General features: G+C 30.1%; 9 protein-coding genes and 1 non-coding gene across 10 annotated transcripts; 4 read left to right on the top strand and 6 right to left on the bottom strand.

The window, feature by feature from the left end:
- Positions 1 to 3,033: 3,033 nt before the first annotated feature.
- NAEGRDRAFT_63333 (uncharacterized protein) lies at positions 3,034 to 3,369 on the bottom strand (the record flags this gene model as incomplete). The annotated part of the gene is made up of 1 exon (XM_002681323.1): positions 3,034 to 3,369. The coding sequence occupies one exon, from the start codon at positions 3,367 to 3,369 to the stop codon at positions 3,034 to 3,036; it is 336 nt and encodes a 111-aa protein (XP_002681369.1).
- Positions 3,370 to 3,933: 564 nt separating this feature from the next.
- Positions 3,934 to 4,350, top strand: NAEGRDRAFT_63332 (uncharacterized protein; the record flags this gene model as incomplete). Its single annotated transcript, XM_002681457.1, has 1 exon — positions 3,934 to 4,350. The coding sequence occupies one exon, from the start codon at positions 3,934 to 3,936 to the stop codon at positions 4,348 to 4,350; it is 417 nt and encodes a 138-aa protein (XP_002681503.1).
- A 227-nt stretch (positions 4,351 to 4,577) lies between these two features.
- On the top strand, positions 4,578 to 5,306 carry NAEGRDRAFT_46379 (uncharacterized protein; the record flags this gene model as incomplete). Its single annotated transcript, XM_002681456.1, has 1 exon — positions 4,578 to 5,306. The coding sequence occupies one exon, from the start codon at positions 4,578 to 4,580 to the stop codon at positions 5,304 to 5,306; it is 729 nt and encodes a 242-aa protein (XP_002681502.1).
- Positions 5,307 to 5,778: 472 nt separating this feature from the next.
- NAEGRDRAFT_63330 (uncharacterized protein) lies at positions 5,779 to 7,281 on the top strand (the record flags this gene model as incomplete). Its single annotated transcript, XM_002681455.1, has 3 exons — positions 5,779 to 6,115; positions 6,208 to 6,576; positions 6,626 to 7,281. The coding sequence occupies 3 exons, from the start codon at positions 5,779 to 5,781 to the stop codon at positions 7,279 to 7,281; spliced, it is 1,362 nt and encodes a 453-aa protein (XP_002681501.1).
- Positions 7,282 to 7,535: 254 nt separating this feature from the next.
- Positions 7,536 to 10,575, top strand: NAEGRDRAFT_56999 (WD40 repeat domain-containing protein; the record flags this gene model as incomplete). The annotated part of the gene is made up of 1 exon (XM_002681454.1): positions 7,536 to 10,575. The coding sequence occupies one exon, from the start codon at positions 7,536 to 7,538 to the stop codon at positions 10,521 to 10,523; it is 2,988 nt and encodes a 995-aa protein (XP_002681500.1). The 3' UTR covers positions 10,524 to 10,575.
- NAEGRDRAFT_46377 (uncharacterized protein) lies at positions 10,574 to 13,471 on the bottom strand (the record flags this gene model as incomplete). Its single annotated transcript, XM_002681322.1, has 1 exon — positions 10,574 to 13,471. The coding sequence occupies one exon, from the start codon at positions 13,469 to 13,471 to the stop codon at positions 10,574 to 10,576; it is 2,898 nt and encodes a 965-aa protein (XP_002681368.1).
- A 97-nt stretch (positions 13,472 to 13,568) lies between these two features.
- On the bottom strand, positions 13,569 to 14,797 carry NAEGRDRAFT_78399 (saccharopine dehydrogenase). Its single transcript, XM_002681321.1, has one exon. The coding sequence runs from the start codon at positions 14,792 to 14,794 to the stop codon at positions 13,601 to 13,603; it is 1,194 nt and encodes a 397-aa protein (XP_002681367.1). The 5' UTR covers positions 14,795 to 14,797; the 3' UTR covers positions 13,569 to 13,600.
- A 258-nt stretch (positions 14,798 to 15,055) lies between these two features.
- On the bottom strand, positions 15,056 to 16,383 carry NAEGRDRAFT_30659 (uncharacterized protein; the record flags this gene model as incomplete). The annotated part of the gene is made up of 2 exons (XM_002681320.1): positions 15,056 to 16,095; positions 16,176 to 16,383. The coding sequence occupies 2 exons, from the start codon at positions 16,381 to 16,383 to the stop codon at positions 15,056 to 15,058; spliced, it is 1,248 nt and encodes a 415-aa protein (XP_002681366.1).
- Positions 16,384 to 16,546: 163 nt separating this feature from the next.
- NAEGRDRAFT_t81 lies at positions 16,547 to 16,619 on the bottom strand. The gene has a single exon. It is a non-coding gene; the product is annotated as a tRNA-Lys (tRNA).
- Positions 16,620 to 16,765: 146 nt separating this feature from the next.
- NAEGRDRAFT_63325 (uncharacterized protein) lies at positions 16,766 to 19,597 on the bottom strand (the record flags this gene model as incomplete). Its single annotated transcript, XM_002681319.1, has 3 exons — positions 16,766 to 17,461; positions 17,505 to 17,745; positions 17,787 to 19,597. 3 exons carry the CDS (start codon positions 19,595 to 19,597, stop codon positions 16,766 to 16,768), a joined length of 2,748 nt encoding a protein of 915 aa, XP_002681365.1.
- Between the last annotated feature and the right edge of the window lie 980 nt (positions 19,598 to 20,577).

Genomic DNA, 20,577 nt, shown 5'->3' with positions numbered 1-20,577 from the left:
TAAAACACAATAACGTTTCTTCCATGGTTGATGTGAATTTGGACCTGCTTTTAATAAGTAACCTTGTTTTAATATTTGTGAACCACCTGACATGTTTAAAATTGATTGAGTATTAACTTGAATAGATGCCTTTTCCATAATTCTATTACCAATTAAAGTTAAATGGGCTAATCCACCTATAAATGTAAAATTATTCAAATGTGAAAATTCACTTGTTAAAATTGATAATTGATCTTTAACATGATTATTTAAATCTTGATCATTATCTTTTAAAATACCATTATCTTGTTCATTATTTTCACCATTATTCTTATTATTAGTATTATTACCACTATTATTATTATTAGAATCATCATTTTTAGTAAATTTAATACCATGAAGTGAATCATTATTTAATCCTGAAATTTCAGTTAAACTTTTCAACTTGTTGTGACGTCTTTTAGAAGATGAAGGATTTGAACTTAAATTTGATGCAGGATTAAAATACTTTTTAGGATCCAAATTATTTAGTTCATTAATAAAATTTTGAATCATTTCACTTGTTTCCTCATGTTCTCTATCAACAATTGAACCTCTCAATGATTTGTTATTAAATAATTGTTCACTACTACCACCACTATTAATATTATTAATAGTATATTCATTGTCTAATGAAATTAAAGAATTTGAAGAGAGTGATGCAATTATATTTTCTTCTTTTCTTTTCGATAGAATTTGTGTTTGTTCTGTAATTGATTTTAACCATTTTTGTCTTGTATCTTCTGAATCTATTTGAATATGAACAATTTTATCTTGAGTTTCAATACGAATACAATTTTTGTAAAGTGTATCTTTACTAACTATTGCCTTGATAAGTGAAATGTTAGCTTTTAATTTTCTATTTTTGGAATTATCTATTTTTTTATTGTAATTCATTGTAATAAAATATTTAATTATTATTAAAAACAAATATTAAAACAAACCTTTAACAGCATAAATTAATAATTCATTTGTTCTCAATTGAACATGTCTCGTTTTAAAAGTAAAAGTTGATAATCCTTTTGTAATTCCAGAAGTAGTTTGATGTAAAACTTGAGTAAATGATTCTGAAAATGATTGAGAAAATGATTTTCTCTTCTTTTTCTTTTCATCTTCATTTATTGATGATGATAATTGTTGTTGTTGTTGTTGTGGTTGTGGTTGTGATTGATTAAATTCATTTAAAAAAGAACGATCATCAATTATTACTTTAAATTCTCCTTCTCCAATAATTGTCAAAATGATTGAACTAGAAATTGTATCTTGATTTCTCTTTATTGAATCCGATCATCATTAATACAACAATTGATTCAAATTATACAATCACTTACAGGACTTGGTTGAGACATTTTTTGTAGTAAACTCTGTAGAAAAACGACAATTGACAAGTAATGAAAAGAATCTACTGTTGTTGATGGTGGTGAGAATGATGATTGGTTGTTGTAGGTGGTGGTGGTGGATGATGATAGGGAGAAGTCATAATAGGATAGGTAGGAGATGGTGTAGTATAAACAGGTGCATAATAAACACCAGGAGGATGGTGGTGATGTGGTGATTGAGGCATTGGATGAGGTTGTGAATAGAGTGGTACTATTGGTGGTGGATGGTGATGATGATGATAAATTGGATGTGGTGGTGGTGGATGATAGGGAGAAGTTGAATAAATTGTTCCACCATTAGGGTGATGATGATGATAAAAGTAGTAGGACTTGAAGGTGGGGAATAAGGATGAGGCAATGTATTAACAGCACTAGTAGGTGGAGGAGATGTGGTAGTAGTTGATCTTGGAAGAATTGGTTTAGGATGAATAGCAGTAGCCTTCAAATTAACTAAGGCTGATTTTGCATAATTGTTATTACCAGCAGTGCTTGGAAGAATTGATGTGGTTGTTGTTGTTGTTGTACTACTATTAGAAGTAGAATTTGAAATATTATGATTGTTGCTACTTATTATTACTACTATTTATTGCTACTACTACTGTTAATGTTATTATTAATATTATTATGAATATTATTGTTAGGAATGAGGGGAGCACCATCACTTGGCCTTATATTATTTATATTAGTATTAACAATATGTTGAATTGAAACTGCACTCTTTGGTCTAACATCTAGATTTGAAGGCGAGGGTGTATTGTTGCTATTTGGTTTAGGTGATAATACATTCTTTTCATGATGATGATGATGACTATTTGAAAGTCTTTCATTCTGAATATGAGATGGTGGTTCAATAAGTTTAACAAATCTCTTTGGAGTACTTGTAGTAGTAGTAGTGGTTGGTGAGGAGACTTGTGAAATAGTTCTTTTGAGTTGATTACTACTTCCAACACTACCATTATTAGTACTATTATTATTGAGAACTGTAGTTGTACTGTTAGATGTGATTTTAGGAATCTTACTCATTAATTTAGTTTCATTGTTGGTAATTTTAATGGAGAAGGTGTTTGGTGATATTGATTTTTCGGATGTGGTCGATGAATTTAGAGTATTACTATTACTATTGGATGTATTATTGTTTATAGGAGTCTTACTACTACTACTAGTATTAGAAGATGTACCAATCTTTGATTTTCCATCATCATTAGAATGTTCTTCCTCTTGATTCCTCACTTTCCTCTTGATCGGTATGTTAGAAATATTATTGTTTGATTGTTTTATACAAGTACTAGTAGTGGTGGTGGTGTTGTTGTGATGTAATGACGATGAAGAAGGCTTTGATTTTAAATTGTTAGTGTTGTTATTGTTATTATTTGATAAGGTTGGTTGTTTGTTGTTGTTATTTGAAATTGGGTTTGAATGAATTTGAATATTCGGATGAAGTAATTTCAAGTGATCAATAATACTATCAGTCAATACTACATGATTACATAAATTACACTTTGTAATTGAAAATTCTGAGAATCATTAAAAATACTCAATCACAATTATTTAATAATTTACCTTGTGTCATTTTTTTCTTGAATATTTAAATATCTAAAATTACCATATTTAATAATTATTTCAAAACATTAATAATTTATTCATCATCATTTGAATTTGGTCTAATTCTCATTCTTTGCATATTTTGTTGATTTTTCTTTTCAAGTCTTTCCATTTTCTTCTTTTTCTTATCTGACATTTCAGGTTGTTGTTGAGAATTGGCATATTCTTGTTGAGCCTTATTCATTGATAAATAAGGTTTAATAATTGAATTATATAATTTGAAAATAGCAAATCCAGGAATGATTAATAATAATAAATAGAACCAATTAGAAATAATTGAAGTTAATTGAACAAAACATTCAACATAAATAATATCAAATGTATATTCAGTTAGTGATCCTGCAACATCACTTAAATCATTAACATCCATTACTACTTTTCCTTCACTTGTAGTATATTCAACTGGCTTGGAATATTTATATAGAGAGTTGAGACAAAATCCATATCCTAGAAGAAGAGAAATAAAGGCAATCCATTCAAATGTCGAAATGTTTGCAAAATTATATAATACATAAATTAAATAAATTAACTATTAATCCATTGATTGATTATATCATTTATATCACCATCATCATGATGTAATTTAATATAAAAGAGTTATTTGATTCGGAATGAACATATTTCAACAACATACATTAACAACACCAACTGCAATATAATGATTTCTCATTATAGTGGCATTGGTAGTAACACGCTTCTTTTGTTTAGATCCAGCCATATTATATTGAATAGTCGTGGATTTGTTTTTTTTCTGGAGTTTTTAAAAAAAGGCTTTTTTGAGAGTACACGTGGCATCTCTCTGCACTCTGTTCAATTCTCTCTGATTCGTCATGCAAAAAGCCTTCCAATAAATTTATTACTTGCATTATTATCATCATGTCAGCCTAGTTAGTAGGCTTGGTATCAATTAATTTATTGAATAAATTGAAAAAAAATGCAAAATTCAAAGCCTTCATCAACACAAGCCTCCGATAATTCCGATAAAAAGAGAAAAAGAGAAGGAAATGAAAAATCATCAAAGAAAATTCAATTAAATATTGATAATTCTTTCGTTTCTAAAGAAATATCAACATTTATTTGTAATGAAATTGTAAACAAATTTAAAATATTTAAAAGTTTTGAACCAACTGATAAAACACCCTTCTTTATTATATATAGTAATGCAAGAGAATTAATGAAAAAAGTTCCATCACTTGTAGAATCAATTTATAATATGGAAATTTCTAAAGAATTTAAACTTTCAAATTTAATTCCAATTGGATTTGATGCGGAATATAGAAAAGATTGGAAAATTTCGAATATTCAAATTTCATTACAGGAATTTGTTTTGTTTTTCAAATTGAAAATTTAAAAGAAATTCCAAATGAATTAATTGAATTTTTACAATCAAAAACTGTTAAACTTGGAGTTGGTGTTTGTAACGATATTAAACATTTATTCACACAAAAAACAGATTTAAAAGAACAAGTAATACCAAATTTAGTAGATTTAGCAATTGTTTCAAGTCAATACCATTTATTTGGTTCTTCTTTAGTTTCACTTAAATCACTTGCTTTGGAATTACTTAAAATGGAAACAATGACTAAGAATGCAAAACAAAATGATGATTTTGTTAGATATGCAGCATTTGATGCCTATGTTGGTTATGCATCTATTTACAAATTATATGAAATTATGTCATCAGATGATTTTGAATCTTGGATTAAATCTCAATGTAAACTTTCAAATGATGAAGCATTTCAAGTTATTTCAACAATTCCATCAAATAATTCTACTACTACTACTAATAATAATGGAGAAAATAATGGAGCAAATGATTCAAAAGAATCTAAACAATCAGATGTGTTGAAAGGTAAAAGTTTTACCTCTCTTAAAGAATTAGCAAAATTGGATCCAAATGCAACTGATAAGGAAAGAGAAGAATTTTTAAATATGAGATCAACATTTATGGGTATGATGTATGGTGATAAAACCTCAATGGATCAACAAGTTTCATATGCCAAAGAAAAGAATCAAGCTCGTTTAAGAAAGATGGCACATAAAAATTCAACTCAAAGAAATATTTCAAGTCTAGTTGACCAGATGAAAACAAAGAAACAAACACCAAAAGAAAGTACTATTACTCAAAATAATGAACAGTCATCAAATAATTCCAATGCAAATAACAATGCAAAGAGTAGTGAAAATTCTAAAAAATCAAATAATGCCAATAATAATAAGAATACTAATAAGAAGAAACAAACGAATAAGAAGAAGAATACTGAAAAGAAATATGCAACTTCAAACATTTCATTCCAACTTGTTTAATGAATTACAATAAAAACATTTCTTCCAATTATTCCTAAATAGATAAAACCATTACATCATTTCAAAACACGTGTTTACATCAAGAACATATGATATTCAACCATTTAAATATTAAAATGATCTTAAAGAGGTCTTTAAAATCTCATCCTGAAAAAAATAACGTTAAATCAATCACATATTGATGAGTACATTACTATCATCCACCTCCTCCGCCTTGTTAGATATTATTTATTTATCATTGACATGTTTTTTAATATTAATAATACTATTTCTGCTTTATTTATATTGTAAATATTTAATAATATGTAAAGAGTATGAATTTATTAAAATTGGACGATGTCAATTCATACCACCTATTCTATGTCAATTTCTACCAAAGTTTTTAATACCATCAGAGTGGGGAACAAGATTTGGAGAGAATTTATCACCTCTAATATTTGAAAGATTTATGAAAGAGAGTGGAAATGATAAAATGTATAAAGTTGTATTGGGAATTGTTAGTACTGGAATGATTGTAATTGGTGATTCATTATTTCTAAAAGAAATGGCAACTAGAAAGATTACAAACAAATTACCTGATTTGAAAGAAAGTGTTATTGAACTATTTGGTGGATCAAATATATTTGTTGAAAATGATTATGAATTTTGGCATCGTCAGAGAAAATTATTGGATCCTGCTTTTGCTCCTCAATCATTGAAAATTGTTGCAAAAGTTACAATTGATTGTATGAATAGATTTTTAATACCAAATATTGAAAAGAATCTTTTAATGAGAAATATTGAAGTGGATTTTTCAAATCTTACTTTAGGTTAGTATTAATTGGAATATATTGATGTTTAATATTGATATATAATATTGAATGATATAATATTGTAATGTATTATTGTAAAATATTTGTAGAGGTTATTGGATTGGCTGGATTTAATTATGATTTCAATTCTTTTAATATTAATCAAAAAGATAGTTTAACTGTTCAAACTCAGAAATTATTTGGAATTCTTCCAGTTTACAATATATTTCCTAAATGGATTAGACAACATGTTGGAATATTTCCACATAAACCAGCTCAATTAATTTCCAATCAATTCACTAAATCCATTAATGATATTATTAATGAACGTAAAACTAAAAATCAAGAAGAAGAAACTCCTCACTCTGATATTCTATCTCTCTTATTAAATGCAAGAGAAAATTGGAGTAAAGATGAAAGTATGACTGATGAGGAAATTATTTCAAATTGTTTCATTTTCCTTGTTGCTGGACATGAAAGTAAGTTTACAATGAATATTCATCTTTAAAAACATTAATTATTAAATAGCAACTGCAAGAACATTAGGATTTATATTATATTCATTAGCTACTGATAAGGATGCTCAAGATCGAATTCATAAATTCATTGATCATGATTATCCAACTTTATATGGAAAGGAAACATTTGATTTTGAAGATTATCAAGAGGGAAGAATGGATTATTTGAGAGCAGTTGTTAAAGAAAGTTTAAGATTATATCCAGTTGTGGCATTTGCTGCTCGACAAGTAACAAAAACATTTAAATGGAAAGATATTACAATTCCAAAAGGAACTCAAATAGCTGCTTCATGGTTAGATATTCACAAAGATGAAAGATATTGGCCTCAACCTAATGAATTCATTCCAGAAAGATTCCTTAAAAGGAAAGATTCAACTATTGCTCAAAGTATTACAATTGAAGAATTCAAATCTCAAACAATTCCACTCTCAATTTTCAATCCACATATTGAAATTCATCAAAATCCATTTGCATTCTCTGGTTTTGGAATTGGAAATCGTATTTGTCAGGGAAGATATTTTGCAGAGATTGAAAGTTGTTTCTGTTTAGCACTTTTAGTTAAACATTACAAATTTTCAATATCACCAAATTACAAATTACATCTCGATAATCATGTAACTTTGAGACCAAGAGAACCATTACTGATTTCCTTTGAGAAGAAGTAATTTTCACATCCTTTCATTGTAAAGATTACAATTTGCACCTTTTCAGTGTTGGATTTCGAATCTGTGTGGCTTAAAGATCTATTTTTAGATTAATAAAATAATTTTTAATCATCAAAAAAAAATTTTAAAAGAGCGTCGTGCAAATTCATCACCAACAATTTTATAAGTGATTAATAGCCAAATAATACATCACTATCTTTTAAATTATTGATCATCATCCTAAATAATCTAATAATAATTTTACTTAATCTGAGATGAATCAATTACCAACAGATCTTTTAAAAAGCCTTCAAATGGCTAATGAACAAAATACAACATCGCAGCCACAACAACAACTTCCTCATCAAACTCCAATGTTCGCCTATCCACCTCATCCTATGCAACCAATGCAACCAATGCAACCTATGCAACCATATCCACACATGATGATGGATCCTTCAATGGTTATGATGGGAGAAGGAGGAATGTTTGATGAATCACAAATTCTTGAAGAAATTAAAAAGTTACAAAATAACAATGGACAATCAACACCACCATCAGAAGAATCAATTCCACCTACCACTAATACAACTGTTAGCGGAAATACAATTACAAGACAAGATACCCCAGTCCCAGAATCTAAACCAATTAGTTCTCACAAGGCTAGAACCGAGTATATATTAAATCAAGCTAATACTTCACAACTTTCCCCAACTTCTCCATCTGAAGTTGATGTTAATAATAATTCACCTTCCCATTCCCCAACAAGTTTATCAAGCAGCAATGTAATTAATAATGGTTCTACCTCTCCATCTTCTTCCTCCATACAAAAATATGTAACAAATCCACAATCTATGATTGATCCATTCATTACAGGTCCAATTGATAAGAAGGCTTATACCTACGTGACATCCTCACTTGATGCTAAGAAAGAAAGAAAACAATTGGCCAGTATTAAAGGTATTACACCTTATGTAAGCGACCAAATTTTCACAAATGGTAAATGTATAGGAATTTTGGATGACTATATGGTTTGGAGTTTGAAAGGAGGAGCTATTCGTGTTGTTAGTAGAAAGGTTGGAAAGAAAGTATTTTTGAAGGGACACAAACAATATGTATCCGATTTACAATGTTCTGTAAATTTGAAATTGGCATCTGTTTCTAGAGATAGATCTTTGATTGTGTGGAAAATTATTGAAACTGATGAAAAAATCCATCCAAACGATTTACGAAACCCTAAGGAAGATCAAGTAGGATATGCTAAATTGGTCCATTTAACATTTTCTTCTGATCAATCACATAGATTCTTTAGAAGAATTTTGTGGGCTCCACAATCAGATAAGGAGTTATGTGCTATTACTAGTGATAACCAATTAATTTTGCTTGATGTTGATCAATTAGCAATGTATAACAACTTGATTGAATTAGATAATGATAATATTCACACTATGCGTGGTATTCGTGTATTGTCTAATGAGTTTGCTGAAAATGAATCAATTACCGATTTATCTTTCTCTAGTGATGGAAAGTATCTTGCCTGCATTTCATCATTTGGTAATATTTACATTTGGGATAGAAGAACAAACATGACACTTGTAAAATCAGCCAATATTTACAATAACGAATTGATTAATATCCAATTTTGCTCAGGCACTGAGACTAATATTGAAAGATACTTTATTACATCTTCACAAAACAATTTTGATATTTGTTTGTGGTATTTATCACCAAAGTTGGACATTGAACTTGTTCAACAAGTATCAATTAGACCAGAAACCTCTGAAAAGTTTGATGAAAAGGTTTCTATCAATAATGTTGAACTTGATTCTACAGCATCTGCTTTGTTTGTTTCAAATTTGCAATATCCAGTATTGTTCACTCTTCGCTTAAACAAGACACCTTTGACTGAACAAGAAGATCATCCACATTTTGATTTCATCACTGAATTTGATTGTAGATATCCAATTGTTAGTCTTGTTGCTATGACTATTGGTATTAACTTTGGTTTATTCTGTTTACAAACCAGTGGTATTCACTTGTTGAATATTAGAAACTTCCAAATTTGTGCTCTAAGCCAACAAGTTAAAACTGCAATTCCAATGCCAGATTTAGTCCACCAACCAAGCTCTTCAAAGGAAATTGTTGTTGCTAATACTAATACTGGTGTAGCTATTCGTCAATCTCCAAATATTATTCCACCAGTTAATCCATCTGTTCCTCAAGCCACTCCTACTCAACCTGCTTCTAGTGGTTCTAATTTTGAACTCATTTCTGAATTGAAGAGAATGGAAAGAAGCATTCTTACTCAAATGGAAACAATGATTCAAACCCAAACTGAAAGACAATATGAACAACTTTACAAGCGTATTGAAAAGGAAAGATTGACAAGACTCTCTGAAGAAAGAACTAGACAAAAGGAGTTGATTGAAACTATTTCTTCTGCCATTACTAATGATTTACCAGATGAAATTTCTCAATCTGTTCTTGACTCACTCACCGATAACATGTCTGATGTTGTCAATGACGCTCTTACCCAATCATTGACTGATACTTCTGATTCAGGATCTATTAAGAAGGTTATCCAAGATAGTTTCCAAACAGTTCTCAAGTCTACAGTTCTTCCTTCATTTGAAACATCATGCAGAAGAATGTTTGAACAAATTAGTAAGACCTTTGAAAGAGGAATGGATGAATTGGTTAAATCACCATTGAAGCAATACTGTAAGGAAGTCAATGATTCAACTGTTGAAGCTATCAGACAAGAATTGAAGAATGTTGCTCAAAACATGCCAGCTGTTCAACAAACAGCAACAAATACAAGCAATAATAATGGAGACATTTCCAAGGAGCAACTTTTGAACTTGGTTGAAAACCAAAGATTTGAGGAAGTTTTCTCACTTGTTTTGGAAAAGGCTGATTTACGTTTATTAGTTTGGTTGTGTAGTGTTATTGATCCACGTTTGTTTGAAGTTGATATTCCAATTTCTCAACCAATCCTTCTTACCCTTGTTCAACAATTGGCTTATGATATTACTGAACAAACTGATGTTAAATTGTCTTGGTTGGAAAGAGTTATTATTCATATCAACCCAATTGATCCAGCCATTTCCCAATTTTCAGCTCCAATCTTGGAAGGTATTAGAGAACATTTGGCTGCTAAACATCCAATCATTCTTGAACGTGGTAAGCCAAGTGATATCAAGACCATCAAGCTCATTCTTCACATTGTAAACAGTTTGACAAAGGATGCCATTCGTTTTTAAGTAGTTGAACTAGAAGATGTTTGAATAAATTAAAGAGTTTATTGGGGAAATTAAATGTAAAGTCTACTGTACAATCTATAAGATAATTCCACAACATCTTGAGGAATAGAATCTTCATAACAAACATAAAATTCATCCAGCATATCATTCATTCTACCACAAATCCAATATCCAATATGTCCAATAGTATTGTTTGGAAGTGGCACCTTCTGATCAATGTGAATACCAAATTCTACGATAGGGTCATCACTCATTGATCTCTTACTTTGTAATACTTGTCTAACAACTTGACATTTCAGAGAAAAAACTGATGCAATAGCTGGATTACTGCTATTATGATATAAAATTACACCATTCGAATTTGAATGGACAACATAACCTAACAAGACATTGTAAGGTCCTTGTGTGACGAAATGTTTCATGTTAGATCCAATAATTGTTTCATTACTCGAATTACTACTAGAAGAACTAGAAGTATTAGAACTTGTTGGACTTGTATGATCATTTGTTAGTCCAAATCCATAAAAACTATTTGAAGTAAAACTTCCTAAGCCAACTAGACCACTTGTACTATCTCTTGATGATTCTGTATTTGCAGTTACAGAAACAGTTGGAATTGAAAAAACATTAGCTAAAGAATGTGAAGTTTTAAATTGACCTCTAAGTTGACTAAAAATTCCCTTCTTTTCTAATTGTAATAAACAAGTTCTCATTTCATCAACATAATATAAATCACCTTCATAATAAGATTGTGGATATCTCTTTGCATATAAAACACTACACATTACTTTTTCACCTTGAGTAATAACAGATAATAAATAATCATAACCATTATCACCTGATGTTTCATTAATTGTTAATAAATCGAAAGGATTTGAATTTTCCTTAATAAAAACCTTTTCAATAATAACCATTTCAGGTGAATCTTGAGCTCTATGAATAATATTAAAATGTGTTAAATATCTAATTACTTGTTTTGTAATATTTTTAGGTAAATGAGATAATTGTAATAAACCCTTATAAATTAAACAAGTTCCAATATTAAAACAATCTTCTTTCATAATTGTTTCTAAATTTGATAATTCAGCATCAATAGTTTGAGAAATATGAAAAGAAGGTTGAAATTTAACAAAACCATCTTGAAAACTATTTACAAAACTAAAATCTCTATCATGAAATACCATTTCAAAAAATCTATTAAATATTGTATCTAATTGACTTTGATAATCTGAAATATTTGTAATAATTTCTTCAACATCTTGATAAATAAAATCTAAAAATTCAAATAATTCATTTACATATTGTTCATAAACTGATTTCATTACATTTCCATAATTGTAATCAGTTGGAATTGGTAAATATAATAAAAATATATACTGTTTCAATATTTTGTATGTTACAATAAGTGGTCTCTTATTCTTTTCAATAGTTTCTCTCAATTGAATAACATTTGATAATTCTGTTGCATTTTCAATCTTTTTACTTTCTTGTAAAAATTCTAATAGAGATGGTTTTTGTGAAATTGTATCATTAACACCAATTGTAGTAGTAATAGTAGGATTATTGGATGATGATATATTGGATGGAATGGATTGATGATGATGATGAATTGAACTTGTCGAATTAATGGTATCAGTATTAGGAAGTGCAGAAGTTGCTGAATTTACAGATGATGGAAGTGGTGTCGATTGATTTGGACTTGAAATGCTATCAATGGAACCCTGATGAATATGTTGATGTTGATGAGAAGAGGATGCAGATGATAATGGATTATGATTTGTGCCACTATTAGTATTAGTAGTATTAGTAGTATTAGAATGAACATTCCACCACGATGATGAAACACTCTTTCCAGTTGGTGTTAAATAACAAAATCTAACTTGTTCATTCAATATATCATTACATTCACCAAATACAGAGTGTAATGTACCTCTCAATTCCTTTAATGATCTAATATGTATATTGGGAGATGATATTTCATTCGGATATGAATACATTAGATATTCCTCCTCTTCCTCAAACTTTTTCTTTATAAACATGGCCATATGAGCATGATAGTATTCAACATTGTGTGAAATTGGATTTTGAAATGATGAATTACCTGCTGAATTGGAAAGTAAATTTCCACTACTTGATGATGTTGTCATTCCACCACTCTGTTGTGGACCAATTATTGATGATGATCCACCAGCATTCATCATTTTGTTATTTTCTTCCGTCGAGTTGTTGTTGTTATTATTATTATTGAATAGTGCATTGAAAGAGACTGGTGGAATGAGTGGAGGAACAAAGTGATGATGTTGTTGTTGTTGTTGTTGTTGTTGTTGACCTGCAACACCTGCAACATTACTACTATTACCTTGATGAATTAATAGTGATGCTGTTGAATTATTATTGTTGCTGTTGTTGGTTGGAGGACTGTTGGGTGTTCTTGTTCTTGTTGTTGTACTACCTGGTGTACCAACTAGTAGAGAATTGGATGAGGTATTAAAGTGATACATCATCATCATGGAGGTAGTATTAGGAGAGGGTGATTGTGGTGTTCCACTGGACATTAATAAATTGTTATTATTCAATGATGATGATGATGATGATACACTTGCACTTGCACCTGTTAGTGGAGAAATAGCAAGTGAAGATGATGAAGTTGCACCTCCTACTCCTGCTGCTGTAGAAGGTAATAGGAAGGAACTGGGTAATCGACGATGACCTGTACGTGCACTAGTTGGTTGTTGTTGTTGTTGAGTAGTAGTAGTGGTAGTGGTAGTATTAGATTGATGTTGTTGATTCATTGCTTGTGATGATGATGAAGGTAATGATGATGAATCATTTTCAATGGTAATGACAGGTGAAAGTGGTGTATTGGAAGTAGGTGTAGCATTCTTAGAATTGGTAGCACTGTAGGATCTAGGTTTTAGTGTGGGAGGTAATAATTGATTAAAAGACATTTTTTATCTTATGGAATTTATAATTGACAAGGATTTGAAATGAGAGTGGTGAAAGAACATTTGACAGCAACATATTAAAATGAATTTGGATAATTTTCAAAAGGTTTTTTAATGTTTTTTTATAGCAATTTACAATTCTTGTTTAAATTCTTGAACTTTCTTTTCAAATAATTGATTTGCACGTAACCAAACTCTAATACCTTCAGTTTCACCTTGTTCATTTGAAAAATTAACATTTCTCAATTCAGCCAAATAAGTAACCAAAGCATTTGAGAATTCATCTGATGATTCTTGTGGAGTCATTGTTGGTAAATGATCAATTGCAATAACATCTAATGGAAGATTATTAGTATTATCAACTCTTCTAACTGGTCTATCAAATGTTGTAACTTGATTATTAATTGGGAATGGATTGAATGGATTTGTAACATCACATGAAACATCAATGAAAACACTCATTCTACGATCACCTTTTTGTGCCATTTCCATTGTTAAGAATGGTTTAATTTCACCACTCAAATAAATATCATTAACTAGAATATCAACATCTGTTGATAATTGTGGGAATGGTCCACCTGCTTTGGTTTCATTCAAATCCCATTTAATTAAATGACTTTCTGGAATTCCACATAATTCAGCACATTTAACACTTCCACTTCCACATCTACCCAATGCTCCTAAAACTAAACATTTTGGTGTATGATCTAATTTAGAAAGTAAATCCTTAATATGATTAACAAGTTCAGTTCTATTCTTGAATGGTTTAACAATTTCATTCAAAACTTCCAAATCGTTTGAATGTAATTTTTGTTTACAATAAGTAAGTAAACCCATTGCCATTCCATTAAAACCAGCTGCATAACCAAAAGCAGCAACTCTTCTACCATTATCTAAATTAAGGAATTCCAAGTCAAGAATTTGACCTGGTCTTGGTTCAGCTTGAACAAATCTACTCATTGTATCTTTCCAATCAGATTGTCTCTTGAAACAGTGAGCAAAGAAAATATGACGTTGAGAAAGTAAGTGTGGAACTTGAATATCACCTAATTGAGTATTTCCGAGTGGTAATTCTTTCAATCCCAAAATATAGAAATTATCATTTTCTTCAAGTTTTGGTGCTTGAGTAATCCATGAATTTGATTCAACTAATTGACAACCAACTTTAACATATTCTTCATCATCAAAGGCACGAGTAACAGATTTTTCAACTGTAATTTTAAAATTAAATTCCTTGATCAACTTTTCAGCATCGGAAGGAGTCAAAGCTGTACGTTGTTCGAATGGTTTAACTTCATCACGGAGCCATAAATGAACTTGTTGCATTTTTGTTATGAAAGTTGTATGTGTTTGTTGTTTGCTTCTCTTTTTTTTGAGTTTGAAAAATTGTTAAGATTCACTTCTTTTTGGTTCTTTTGCTTTAAAATAATCAGCGCGAAGAAACACAACTCGCTCCGGGCAATTGCTTGTGGAAAATTTAAAAACAGAAATTTTAGCGAGATTGGCAATGTTACTATAAGGAAATTGGAGTTGTTTACAAAGCTTACTGTAGTGTGGTTCAGATATTTGTTTCTATAGCATGCTCTTTTAATAATCCTCATCGGAATCGTCAAATTCTTCCTCAGTTTCTCCTTCCTCACTAGAACTAGCACCATCATCACTGGAAGAGTACTCCTTGAATTTGATCTTTTTAGAGATTCTCTCATGGTCACTATCATATTCATGCTCTTCAACAGGCTGCTGTTGCTCATCATCACTGTGAATGACTTTACTGTTTCTTTGTAGTCTTTTCAGATTAGTTCTTTTCACCACTTTGTGTGTACTTGAATATTGGCTCGAATAAAAGTGCATTCGTGGCTTGTGAGATAAATGTTGACTCTTCCCAATTTCCACCAATGTATTAAATAAGAATGGAAGTGAAATTTCAGATTTTCCTACAATATGATACATTCCTGGAAGATTTTTAACCTCCTTATCTACCCTAATATTAAAATTGTAGAGGGTTTTGTCATTGTCCTTGGCAATTGACAAGCATTCAGCTGTAACACCTACAGAAAATGATGTTCCTACAAAACAAATGACTTCACAATCAGCAATCCATTGCAGTGCTTTTCTCCATTGATAAAAATCATGTGATTCATATTTCTCATCAAATAAGAGGGCTTGTGGAAGGAGAAGAGTTTTACAGAAGGGACATTTTGGTACTGATTTGATGGTAAAAGTGGGCTTATTTTGATGATAATCATTACTATGCTTTTCCAATTGTACTGTATCAATACTATGTGTTTTGGCATATGGACAAGGATTCTTTTTTCTAGAATTAATACACTTATAAAGACCTAATCTACCATGAACCTCTATTATATGGGATGGTGATAGAGATGTTTTTGAATGTAAATGATCAATATTCTGTGTAATACATCTCAAATTACATAATTTACTCAATCTCGCAATAGCTAAATGTCCTTCATTTGGTTTGGCAACAAAATATTCTCTCTTGTGATGGGTTGTCAACCAAAATGAATTGTACCAATGTAATTCATCCCTTTGAAACATTTTCCTAGTACCCATATCAAGAATATGATTCGACCAAATTGAATTGGCATCTCCTCTATATGTTGGAATTCCTAAATTAATTTCAAAATAATTTATATCCAATATAAAATTCCAAAACAGTTCGTATCCATCAATTATAATAAATATTTACCTGATATTTGCGAAATACCTGCTCCAGTCACAAATAAAAGTTTCTTCCCGCTCGCTAATTGTCCAGCTAATTTTTGTATTGCTTTTATACTTGACTCTGATAAAGCCTGATCCGAAATATTATCCACTACTACTGGTGGTGTACTCTTTTTAGGAGTCTCCACTTTTTTATTGTCTTGCAGATTATTCCTACTTGCTCGTCGTTTCATTTTTTTAAAATAATTAAATTAAATTAATAATAGCCTTTTTAATATTCTTTAAATAGACTAATGATATCTCCGCCAAGAGGTTGGAATGAACAAAATTTAAAGCCATTCAGATAAAAACTTAACGCATTATATGACTGATTCCCAATTCAAAACAAAACGAAATCGCCCACCGTGGGGGTCGAACCCACGACCACAAGGTTAAGAGCCTTGCGCTCTACCGACTGAGCTAGACGGGCTACATTCAATAATTTTCAATAACCCTTAAACTTAATATGCGTGGGCCACCTTATTGAGCATGAAAATACCCTTGTATTTAAGGCTAATTCTCACGTTTATAATAATTTGAAGGAACTTCACAGATCAAGTCAGACATTTTATAAGCTTAATATCTGGTATACTCAGTTTCAATTAACTCCTCATTATCTGATCCAATTTTAACAAAATTAGAGTTCGAACCATTGTCACGATGATAATAATGGGACGAGTCAACATCTATTGATTCCTTAATTCTAGAATAGGTTGGATAGGAATTCCAATTCTCTACCTCTCCATTCAATGCCTTTTCAATAAATTCAAACGTTGGTCTTTTTGTTGGATCCTCACTGTTACATCTCTTGAATATTTCCAAATAATTTTCCAATTGTTTGGCTAATTCTATCTTTGGGTTGAGTTCAAATCTATTTTCCTTTTCACAATATTCTAGTAACATCTCCAATGTTGGCATGTTAATGGAGAAATCATCATTGGAATACTTTTTCATTCTGAAATGTCTGATAAATCTTGAATTGTCCTCAAATAATACGTCCCACATTATGACTGAGAATGAATAAACATCTGCAGGAGCAAACCACTCCATACGAGAATGATAAATGCTTAATTCATTCAAATCATTTTCATTAATTAGTTCAGGAGCTATATATGGATATGTTCCTTCTAAAACATAATTACTGCTACTAGCTCCAAAATCACCAATTTTTAAAATTGGCTTCTTTCCAACATCCCACCAAACAAAAATATTTGCAGGTTTCAAATCGCGATGGAATATGTTATTGGAATGAAGCCATTTCATTGGTTTTACCTACGAGACGTTAGTAATCAATTGGTTGAGAAATATTACTTACAATTTGTTGTAAAATATCAATTTTTTCTTCAATTCTCTTACTAAAATGACCAAAAACAGACAAATAGTGAGATAGATCAAAATCTGCACCTCTAAATATCAAACAAGGATGAAAAACAGATCTGTTTTTGATATCAATTCCCAAAAATCTTGTTTTCTCATTATTATCACCAGGAATAACAAAGTAATACTCTGCATTCGCAATAAATTGTTTTGCCTCATTCGTATCAACCAATTCAACTCTTTCAAAATCAAAGGTTAAATCAAAATAACAACTACTTACGGTACTGCAGAATATTCCTCATTCAATCGAACTTCTCTTCTCTGAGATTTGTCAATCTTTAAAACATATTTCTCCCAATTAGAAGTGAATGAAACAACTTCCACCATATCATTACTTTTCAAAACAGTATAATTTTCTGCATTCATTAATAATCTGCTTAATTTAGTTTCCAATTCTTGATCGAATATTTTCACTTTCTTTGCTATTTCATTTTGAGGTTTTTGCATGGAAAGAACCATCATGGTTTGTTGCTTGGCTGTTCTATATGGTTTTATAGAGGTATAGATTTTAATACACAACCACAGAACTCCTACAGTAATGAATCCAAATAATAAGGAAGATCCAACTATAGACAGAGACATAATTAGAGGAATGGGTGAACATTCGAATAGATTTGAATTGGTATTTCCAAGTAAATAACCATTCATGAATGAGAATCCAGATGGACATTCCTTAACCATTACAATAACTCTTCCAAAAGTTGATTTATCCAGAATTCGAGTTGAAATTGTTAAATTAAACTGAGAGAATGCATTAACAGTTTCAGCTCCTACTAATCCATATTTCCAATAAATATTAAATGATTTACTAGTCAACTGATTTGCAATCACACTACTATATATCATTACATTTGGTTGTGATGCAGTAATATCAATTTTAAAATCTGAATTATAAGGTATTACCTTGTCATAGAGGTCTGTTACTCTTCCTTCTATATTAATCAATTCTCCTGGATATAAGAATAGAGTACCATTAGGTGAAAGTAGAGTAAATATAGGATTACCAGCAATATTATTTTCTTCTGATTGAAATTCAATAGTATTATTTACAAATTGATTAGATTGTAACATTCCATCCATAAAATAAGGTGGTATATCAGCTAAAATAGCTCCTCCCCACTTGGCTCTATTATTTTCGAATGTATTTCCAGTGAAATAGAGATTTACATTCACTAAACTTGTTCCAATAACACCTCCATAACTTGCATAATTGTTGGAAAATATTGAATTTGTAACATTGACCGATCTACCAAAACCATTATTGGAATCATAAATAGCTCCTCCAATAATTGCCTTATTATTTGAAAACTTGTCATTCATAATCAAAATATTTCCACATTCTTTAAAATAGTACGATCCATAATATCCTACATTACCAATAAAAGTATTATTAAAAGTAGCAATATTGTTAATTTTTTCGAATGTAAATAGTCCAGAATTTGTTAGAGCAATTTGTGGCATAATCATTCCAGTAACAATATTATTTTCAAATTTAACCACTGCTAAGGTATTAAAATGAAATAATCCAAAAGCTACATTAAAATTTCTAATTGAATTTCCAGAAAATAGCAAAATTGCAATCGTATCCTGTATTAATAATGTAGAAAGGTCAGGAAGACTTTCAAATACATTTCTTGTGACATCTATTGCCTTGTCACAAGGAATACTGTTTCTTAATAGAATTTGACTCGTACCTGTAAATAAATTATTATCCAAAACTAATCTTCCAAAATTGAATGAAAAAATCTTTGAATTAATGAGCTTTGAATTAAAAAATCCAAATTGTGGTTGTTTGTCATATGTAATACATGATGCAGTTTTCCACTCAAACGTAAAGCTTGAGCTTTCCAATAACGAGTCAAAAACTAAAGCAAATGGAATTACATAGGAATCGAGAAACATGCTCGTTGCTAGTATTGTCGTGCTTTCAGTGCTAGTGACATTAGATGAGGAAAAACTAACTTTAGCATAGGACTTAATTTTAGTTTTGTTAACTGTAGAACTAAGAAATGATAAAGAACTATATCTCATTATATTCCAATAAGTTATGTCTTGACTTGTTTCTTCAATTACACTTTCTAATAGTTGTGAAGTGTGAAAAAATATTGTACTATTCCAATTATATTTTAAAAGAAATAAAAAACGAAACTTACAAGAAATACTTGTTGGAAAATCTAAAATTAAATGCAATTGAATTTACAAAATACAATAAACAAACTCGTAAATTGAAATTTCCACTAATTTTCACATTTGAGATAAAGAATCCCTGATACAATACATTATTTCCTTCTTTAAATATGCTATTCGAAACACACTTCCAATTTTTACTTGAACCAACTCCATAAAACATGATTGGAATTGAAGTTGGAATTTCCAAATTACAACTCTTTGCTTCATCATCCAATAAATCATCCAATAAAAATAATACATATCCAGTACAAGGATTAATTACACATGTTGTGTTACTCAACTGAGACAAGGCATGTGAAATTGAGTGACATGGATTATTGATGAAATTACACTTATTACTAATTAATGATGATGAATTATTCAATGATTGTGTTAAATAATCATTACCACGAATAGAAGATATGAAAATTGATGCCACTTGTAGTGAGAGAAAATTTGGTTGTGGAACAATTTGACATCCGAGAGGTGAAGGGTCTGTAACCGGTTGAGTAAAAGAAATATTAGAAAGACTTCTGGTAAAGAGATTATTTGAAGTTGATACTGGTTACGAAAAGAAAGAAAACTAATACCAAAGGAAGATAAAATCTGATGTGTTTGACTGATGGCATTTTTTTGAAAGTTAATCTCTCTTTCACTGTGGAAACCTCAAAAAACGACTTTTTCTCTAAAAAGACGGAAGTAGTGTTGAGACAGATTGCTTGTGTCATTGATCTATTATTCGAATGTTATATTGTGTATTCTAGAGTTCTCACGCTGGGTCTATATTTCGCTTAATTCCTATATGATTGAAACATCTCAATTTCCTTGGACAAGCAGCAGAC

Source organism: Naegleria gruberi, assembly GCF_000004985.1.
Source record: "Naegleria gruberi genomic scaffold NAEGRscaffold_6, whole genome shotgun sequence".
Classification (NCBI taxonomy): Eukaryota; Heterolobosea; class Eutetramitea; order Acrasida; family Naegleriidae; genus Naegleria; species Naegleria gruberi.
The sequence above is the reverse complement of the archived record's forward strand: the minus strand, read 5'-3'. Positions and strand labels throughout refer to the sequence as shown.